The 9,798-nt window shown below is 40.8% G+C and overlaps 1 protein-coding gene across 1 annotated transcript; it reads right to left on the reverse strand.

The window, feature by feature from the left end:
- Positions 1–1,390: 1,390 nt before the first annotated feature.
- On the reverse strand, positions 1,391–7,791 carry znf668 (zinc finger protein 668). The gene is made up of 2 exons (XM_061231620.1): positions 7,432–7,791; positions 1,391–6,371 (listed from the first exon to the last, which is right to left on the reverse strand). The coding sequence occupies exon 2, from the start codon at positions 6,352–6,354 to the stop codon at positions 4,384–4,386; it is 1,971 nt and encodes a 656-aa protein (XP_061087604.1). The 5' UTR covers positions 6,355–6,371; positions 7,432–7,791; the 3' UTR covers positions 1,391–4,383.
- Between the last annotated feature and the right edge of the window lie 2,007 nt (positions 7,792–9,798).

Raw genomic sequence — 9,798 nt, forward strand, 5'->3', positions numbered from 1 at the left:
TCTTAATGAAACTGTTCATAAGAAAACTGTTTTAACTGGATTGTGTCAATAATATCAATAACTCCATGAAATTTTATCACAGCTACGGTGGTTGCAACAACGCCCCCTAAGCTGTGATAAAATGTCTCTATACCATGGTGAGTTATTACTTAAAATGATTCTGTTCTATGAAATGGTAATGCATAACAGAATATAGTTAGTTAGGCTATATAATACATTGATAAAGTAAAAAAACTGTAAAAAACTGAGACTTGTTGATTAAAAGAAACCTGGATGACCAGACTCATCATTTTTGGATCAGCTGTAATGTCTGTGCCAAACTTTTTTTAAATAGTCCTACCACAAAGTCCTACCACAAATGCCCATAGAACCGCTGCTCACTGAATGCTTTTGTTTTTTACAGCATTCTCTGCAAACTCTAGACTGCTGTGAGTGAAAATCAGCAGTTACAGAAACACAAACAGCTGTTCATCTAGCACCAAGAATCATGCCACGGTTGAAGTCACTGAGACCTCATTTTTCCCCATTCTGATGGTTGGTGTGGATATTAACTGAAGCTCCTGACCAGTATCTGCATGACTTTATGCATTGCACTGCTGCCACATGATTGACTGATGAGATAATCGCATTAATAAGTAGGTGTACAAGTGTTCAGTGAATGTATATATATAAGCAGTAAACACACCCTTCGTGCAGTCACATTACAAGGAAATCAGTTGAACCAATTTTACCTGAATACATACACACTTAAATCTGATACCCATTTAACAAACAACTTGTTAAATGGGTAACAAACAACATTTGTTTATCAATCATGGGAACACATTTCATTTTTTTGTGCAAGAATACTTTTAACTATTAAGAAAATACACAGCTTGTTTAAATTCGGTACTATCAGTAATATAGGGTTGTGTATTAATATGGGCTGCTTTCCTGCATGTCACTTTTGAAAACGTATAAATTCAGTTTGATCTAAAAAAAGAAAAGAAAATTAGACTAGGTGTCTAATATTATGCAACAGAGGACTTGCTGTTTACTTCTTACATCATTTGCAATATACTGGTTTATGCCTACAAAACTGAGCAAACTCTTGTTAGATATTATGTGCTTCAATGTATTATAGGAAGATCAATATAGGGCTATATGTCATTGTAAGTGAATGTGAAAAAAAGTATATAACAATTTATCATTTTGCCACACAAGTTTGTGGTGAGGGGGGGTCATAAAATAAGAGTACATGAGACTATCCTAAACAAATGAATGAATAAGATATCTATCTTTTGATTACCATTTGTTTATCAGTAACATGCTGCGGTGTCTTCCAGCAGTTAAAGTATATTGCCTTAAACAGTTTTATTTATTCAGTACAGTTCTACAAAAAAGTTAACCCTTATTTCAAAAGCATTTTATTATAGTTATTTTAGCATTTTATATACAGTTCCTGTGTGTAACAATCACACAAGAAATACTAATGCTCTTACAATTATTAATTGTTTGTTCTGCAGTTTGTCTCCCCTTGTCCTCTGCCAGCTAGAGGTTGTGATTGCCTTTCTGTCAAGCTCCGTCTGAAACAATTCAAATCAGCACCACCTGAATAATACAAGTTGATAAAGTAATTGCCACTAGTTAAATGATAAATGGTTGGCATTTATATAGCACCTTTTGAAAAGGGCTGTATAATTGATCCTTCTCATTCATTCATACATACACACACTCACACACCAACGGCGATTGGTTGCCATGCAAGGCACCAACCAGCTCGTCAGCATTTTTTGGGGGTTAGGTTTCTTGCTCAGGGACACTTCGACACACCTAGGGCGGGATGGAACCAGCAACCCTCCGACTGCCAGACAACTGCTCTTACCGCCTGAGCCAATGTTGCCCCCAATTTAGGCACAGATGATGATTGACAGTGCTGTTTACAAGCAATACTTCAGGTAACTTCAGGTAAAAAAAATTGCTTGCTGCAAATTAAACGTTCTCTCATTTTTTACATGGGCTTCCAACAAAGCCCCTGTACAAATAAAAATATTGCAGCATGTCCACAGTCTCCCTGGTAAACAGTGTCAGTCAATCGCTGTGCTTAATTAGTGCCAATTACTTTATCAGCTTGAATTATTGAGGTGGCATGACAAAAAGGCTATCGCAATCTCTAGCCGGCAGAGGACTGAAGTAGCGGAGAGCGGGGGTAAGTTGTCATCCTGTTCATTTCTCCAAAACAAGACACACTACCTCAAAAATGTAATAGTTATTTTGTGTGACTTTGTGTTATGATGTTCTTGTTTACATGGGGTCAAAATCACACTAATCTGAGGTGAGGATGGTTTTATTTTTCAGCTTCAAAAGTAAAAAACATGGCACTTCACATTTAAAAACTTTCTTGAATGTAAAAAGTTCTATTTTTGTACTGAGGAGAGAATAAAATGTCTTTTACTTTAGCTGCAGTCCTATGTTAAGCTGACCTTGAGATATAGCCTTAATTAGTCATATCTCTCAGTTTGGGCCAAGTTGTCACATGACTTCCCCCCACTATAAATTGACACATAGAATTTGTGCAAAAATCTTTGTGATATTGTATAATTAGCAACTACATTTCTTGCAATAGTACTAATGTTATTGTAAATGGATTATCATATACAAATATACAGTGCCCTCCATAATGTTTGAGACAAAGACCCATCCTTAAAAGAATAGTTTCTCCTGACAAATTTTCCCATTGAACTCAATGGAAAAAATATCCAGGAAAAACAATTATTTTCGTATCAACTGCGTGTCTGGCAGCAGCATGGTGGTTGAGGCTCGAAATGGACTCTTGATGACTTGAAAGCTATTTAGCCAACAAATGTGCCATACTGTCTCAGCATAATTTACAGCTGAATCTAGTCCCACCCCCCAATTCCCATAGAGATCCTTTCAAATGCATAACTCTAGTATTGATTGTAGGACAAACTGAAAATAAGATACCAGACATCACGAAATCCTGGCATGCAAAGGATATGCAACACAATACAAACATGACTACTTTTATTTACATAACATGTCCCAAACATTATGATGCTGTGAAAGGGGGTGTTCTGCAGTTGTTTGTCAATTGCACTTGGAGGGCAAAGCACCTGCCAAGTCTGGCCCTGCAGGTCCTTTGATGAAGTTATATTTGGTTTTTAATTTTAAATGGGGAAAAAAATAAAAAATAAATTACTTTGTTGAATTAACTTACCCACTGATGGGGCAAGTTGTCAGAACTGCACACACTCTACTCTACTGACAATAGCCCTGTACATAAATTAATATGTAATGAATATAAAATGTGCCTGAGACTTCAGTCTTTCATTTGGGATGACATTTATTTCACTGTGATGTACAGCACTCAAGAACTGCAAGAGAGTGAAAAGTGTGACAATATGCCCTGCTCTACCCTACCATGAGAGAAAACAATGGGAGAGAAACTGGTGACCCTACTCATAACTAATTGTTTAGCAGTGTCTTGTAATTTTGGTTCTACATCAGCCTTGTTGAAAATGTACTATAACATAATATAGCAAAAAAGGGGATAAAATAATGATCCTCATTTGATCATGATTACATTACATGTAATTTAGCTGACGCTTTTATCCAAAGCGACGTACAGTTGATAAGACTAAGCAGGAGACAATCCTCCCCTGGAGCAATGCAGGGTTAAGGGCCCTGCTCAAGGGCCCAACGGCTGTGCGGATCTTATTGTGGCTACACCAGGGATCAAACCACCGACCTTACGAGTCCCAGTCATGTAGCTTAACCACTACACTACTGGCTGCCCGCTTTGGTTTTGTCAATTTTACAATAAATAATGATGCTATAATTCAACACAAATAAGGGTCAACAGATGAGAGTGGACAACAGAGAAGCTAAATGAGCATGGCAAATAAATGAAATTAACCAGATTTTGCTGGCAACTAGCAAAAAAGAATGTAAACATTACATTGCATTCATCACAATGTACCTCTCAGCAGGTCACAATGTACCTCCCAACTAGAATAATCACTGAGTAGAGAAATAAAGGCATGAATATAAATTCTTATGAAAGAATACTACATTTCAGGGTAGAAGTTCAAGGCTACCTCCATAATATATAATTTCCCACATAACCTACACCACTGGGCAGAACCTTAAGAGACCATCACATATAAATTAAAAATGAAAACATTTCCTTTGCGTTGTGGTGTTGCAAATTATATGCGATTGCATATTGTGCATATATGAATTCGACATTTCTCAGTGTGGTCATTGCGCTGGTGATAAATGATTTAGTAAAAGCCAGAAGAAAACTAATTCTTCAAGACCACAACTAACTGATCCTCCAGCCCAAATGCAGCCCAATGACAAATGCATTAAATCCAGTCTGCATTAGAGACCCTCTGCTTTGTCAATGTACACAGTGGCAGGCAGGGTCTGGAAAGCAGACAGAGATACAGACACTGGAACAGCCAAAGCGATAGCACTGGGATCTGTAGTGCATGAAGAAACAACATTCACAGATTGCTGAGAAGGGAGGACCTGGGTGTTTGTAATTTGGGGGGGTTGAGTTGGTGGGGTAGAGGGCAGGGAGTCACGATGGATGCGCATGTGCTTACGTAGATAGGCGGCAAACAAGAAAGCTTTCCCACAATATAGGCAGGCATGGGGTCGGGTGGCTGAATGAATGCGCTGGTGTTTGCGCAGACCGGCCTGGTTCAAAAAGCCCTTTCCACAGCTTTCACAAATGTGGGGCCGAGGCTTGGGATGGGTGCGCTCATGGGCACGTAGATCAGATAGTTGGATAAACTCTGCTTGGCACAAGCTACACGTGTGCGGACCTAGTGGTAGAGCAACAGTGGTAGATGGAGGAGGGATGCTGTGGAGACTTTCATGGGCCTGGACCTCTTCCCATGTACCAAATGTAGCATCACAATGGCTGCATGAAAACTGGGGGAGAGTGGTGGGAGTGGAGAGAGACATTGAAAAAGGCTGCAAAGACTCAGACACTGGCTGCTGTTGTGGTGGTCTCTCAGCAAGATGTGTACGCTCATGCTTTCGCAGGCTTGAAGAGACAACAAAAGCCTTACAGCACAAATTACATTTAAAGGGACGCTCCCCAGAGTGTACCCTGCAGTGCTTGTTGAGACTTGAGCGCTCAGCAAAGGACTTCCCGCACTCAGAGCAAGAGAAGGGTCGAAGCCCAGTGTGCACCAGCATGTGGCGCCGCAGGTCCCATGATGCCACAAAAGCCTTGTCACAGCTCTGACATTTGTATGGCCGTTGGCCTGAATGAACCCGTAGATGAACTGCCAAATCTGCTGGCTGGCGGAAGCGCTTGGCACACTTATCACAGGGATAGGGCTTGAAGCCAGAATGTGCCCTCTGGTGGCGACGGAAACTGGAAGGATCAGAAAACATTTTCCCACACTGAGGGCAGAGAAAGGGTTTCTCCCCAGAGTGCGTGCGCAGATGAGATTGGTAAGAAGACAACTGTGTGAACCCCTTCCCACACTGATCACACTGGTAGGGCTTACTCTGAGAGTGGATACGTAAGTGACAAGCAAGTGAGGATGAACGGGAGAAGGCCTTTCCACAGTCCGAGCAGAGGTAAGGTTTCTCTCCTGTATGTGAGCGCTCATGATTCTTCAGATCCTTTAGCTCGGTGTAAGTCTTGCCACACAAGCCACAAGAGTAGGGTCGGTGTCCTTGGTGGTTGCGTCTGTGCTTGCGGTATACAGAGGGGTCTGCAAAGCGCTTCCCACACTCCACACAAAAATAGGGCTTCTCTCCTGTGTGTGACCGCTGGTGCACTTTAAGCTTTGAAAGTGTTGGGTAGCTCTTGGAGCAATGGGGACAGGAGTGAGGCCGCTCCCCACTGTGCTGTGTCATGTGAATGCGCAGACAGATGGCCTGCATAAAGGCTTTGCCACACTCAGAGCAGACAAATGGCTTTTCTCCCGTGTGGGAACGGGTATGATTGCGCAACTCAGTGGGCGTCTTGTAAGCCTTGTGACACTGTGGACACTGGAAGGGACGCAGGGCGGAGTGGGAGCGCTGGTGCTTGGACAGCTGGGACTGACTGGGGAATGTCTTTTCACATTGATTACAGGTGTGGGGTTGCCAGTCCTTGCCATGTGCAGAAATTTTCTGAAGACCTGAAGGACTTGGAGAATCTTCATGGCAGGAGGAGCATTTGTTAGGGCGCATAGTCTTTAGTTGTTTCCCTTTACCTCTGCTTCTTCTAGGTTGCTCCTTGACATCTTCTTTCTCCTTCTTTATTTCTTTTTTTGTCTCATTCTCTGCAGATGAAGGGATGTTTAGTCCTGCCACAGGTGAACTGCCTGAATGGGGGGAGGCCATTTTCACTGAGCAGGTCTCTGGTATGGATGAAAAATGTATAGTCAATAAATGTTTTATTTTTTTCAAATGTGGGCAATGAGGGCCATATCAGTTTCTGGTTTTCATGACAAATTCGGACTTTAATGACTTAATTAGCCATAACATTTAAGCCATCAGACATTTCTTAAAAGCGCACAATTACATACAAACACCATTCTTCTGTCCCTATATGAAATGTTTTACTGATCTATGATCATGTGAAAACATGTGTTGGTATCTACAGCCAGTTAAGCTCATTTAGCCAGGTTAATTGGCAGAAACAGGAAACATGTAGTGAAAGTATTAACTTTAAGATAATAATAATAATAATAATAATAATATTATTATTATTATGATTATTGTTTTAATACTTCATGTAGAGACCTGTTATTCACATATTATCTTATATACCATAACATATAAGTTAGCTCGCTTGCTATGGGCGCTTTTGTTATGTGAAATTATTATAATGTATAAGCAAGGATACCGTTTATAAAGCTCAAATTTCCACTAAGAATATAGCATTAGCACTTGCGTAAATGCAGATGTGGTTCTATACATTAGCTCCACTTTTAAAAGGTTCGGCATTACCACCTAACTGCAGTGGTTGGCTACATTGGTAAGTATTTTTGCAATATGCCCTCTACAATGTACAATCACAAAATGGCCGGCGTTAGGACCTCAGGGACAATTATTAGGCTAGATGAACATTGGATGAAGGAAGTTAAAATAACAATATCAAATGAAGCATCTTATTCTAAATAGATTGTCTATTGCGGGTGTACTATTAAAGCAAACGTATCGAGAATAATTGAACAAAATATTAGTTTCTGCAACACATCGTGAATTATCAACTTTGAAGACAACAAGCGAGCTACCTTGCTTGGCTAACAAGATATTCGCACAAAATGGCTGGCTTTAGGACCGGCAAAACAATCGCTTCGCCTACGACCGGCGGCGTTAGAGACGGTTAGCTCGAACTAGCTACATTTAATGCAGTAAGAAATTGATACGTGCTGTGTCTTATTAGCTAACGTTATATAGCGTTCGCATTCTTACCTTAAAATAAACCCACGGTTATTGGTGTAGTTCGCCGAAATGACTGTAATGGTTAAGGTTTTTATACAGTCAGTGTAAGAACTTAAGCGAGCAACTGTGAGGTACTAGGGAGGGCTTTAGGACCATGACGGTGGAGGGCAAGGGGAGGAGAAAGTTTTTGTTCAGAAATCTGGCTAACATTACGTTAGCTTATCCATAAGTGCAGACCGTGCAAAACATTTCGCAAAGACTGTGTCTCAAATTGCACGCTCGTGTTCTTAAAAGCTTAATTTACAAGTGCACCAACAAGTACTTGGAAAGCAAGAACATAAAATCCGTTAATTTGAGCCGGATTTGTACGACAACCAGACTATTCAGAGTGCGTCGGCAAACCAGCCACGCAATAATGTAAACAAACGGACTGCCGAGAGCTGAGCCGAAACGCGCGTGTACCACGATAATTTGGGTGAGACGTTTACGTACGTGACAGATGTGTACATTCAAAATAAAGGCACTTTAATAGTTATACTGTGTTGTAGTTTAGGTCGACCCTTTTGCTGAAGCTCCACATAGTTTCTCAAAACAAAATGGTGATGTTTTTACAAAACCTCAAGAAATGTTATGCCTCCAAATCATAAACACAATACAACAGTGAAGATACGTCATGAATAGAAAGCACTGGTGTGACACTTAAAATACACTATATTACAATTTACATTACATTTTTGTAATTTGGCAGATGCTTTTAATCCAAGGCGATTTACAAGTGCATAGGTTCTTCCACAAGTTAAAGCAACACATCCATAACTAGTAAAAATACACATGAAGTGCTGTTCTAAACATGCAGTCATCATAAGTGCAATTCTATATATATTTTTTGGGTTAGACAAGAGGGATAGGGAAAGGGGGGGGGGGGGGGGGAATCAGGAGGTAGGACTAAGGTACAGTTTGAAAAGGTGTGTTTTTAGTCTGCGTCGAAATAGGGGGAGGGATTCTGCTGTCCTGACAGTGGTAGGCAAGTCATTCCACCACTCAGGAACCAGAATGAAAAACAGGCGTGAACGTGCAGCTCGACCGCCAGGTGCTCATAGTGAGGGAACCATAAGGCGACCCAAGCTGGCAGACCGGAGTGGTCTAGCTGGGGAGTAGGGAGTGATTAAGGATTGGATGTAAGGTGGGGCAGTCCCCTTAGCAGCCTGAAATGCCAACACTAGGGCCTTGAATCGGATGCCTGCGGCAATAGGAAGCCAGTGCAGGCCAATGAGGAGAGGGGTGACATGAGCCGACCTGGGCTGACTGGTGATCAGGTGGGCTGCAGCATTCTGGAATTCACTATTGTGAATTAGTTTAGGCATCGGTATGTTTTTGAATAGTCAGTGTTGTACTGTGAATTTATATACAGTTTCCTGTTGTTTGTGGCATACTGGCCAATAGCTACAAATGATAAAAACTACATTGAGATGGGTTTGGTCTTTTTTTTCTCTAAATTACAGTAGCGTAGACAGTACTCATGAAAAATAGACAAAAGTGGAGAAACTGGGAAGAGACTGGAAAACTACTGGGTGTAAACAAAAATGGTAAAAGTAAAACTTAAAAAATGCTCTTGATCATGTAACATGATCATTTTCTTTACATACATTTCCCCCTGGCTACAGAATGATGCAGCCACCCTTGAGATGACCCTGCAAGTATTATTTAACATGCCGGCTACATTGCTTGGATTGCGGCCACACCATCACTGAGGTTGCAGTCCTTCTGCTGCTCAAAGTGCTTCTCGTCTCATTATTACTTGTACTTTCACTCTCCATTGGCCTCTTGCAACAATCATAAAAAGGTGTGGTATACTATGAAAACTATAACAGGAATGTTATCGCCACCTAAACCTATTGTGACAGACAATGAACTTTGTTTTGCCAATGACCTAAACTCTTTACCAGATTTCAATCACTAGATAATTCTGATAATGCTCGATACCTGCTACTTCAGACAGAATTATCATCATTGTTGAAGAGGTTAGGAAAATATTTCAGCGTACTAATACTAAGAAAGCTGCTGGGCCGGATGAGTGTAGAACTTTTGAAGAACTTTGCAACTGAGCTGGCTCCAGTGTGGCAACCAGTCTTCCAGGCATCTGTAGATAAACATACTGTTCCTCTGTCATGGAAAACTTCACACATAAAACCAATACCCAAGATTCCATGTCCAAAAGGACATAAGGATTTTAGACCTATAGCTCTTACCTCAGTGATAATGAAATCTCTAGAAATTCTGCTCCAACATCTTGTCAGTACAACAAAAGACAAACTCAATCCATGCCAATTTTCTTATAAGCAGGGTTGTGGTACAGAAGATGATGTTGTCACTTTGGTTCATATAATTTAATAATAA

The sequence above is a fragment of the Conger conger genome, chromosome 2 (genome assembly GCF_963514075.1).
Source record: "Conger conger chromosome 2, fConCon1.1, whole genome shotgun sequence".
NCBI lineage: Eukaryota > Metazoa > Chordata > Actinopteri > Anguilliformes > Congridae > Conger > Conger conger.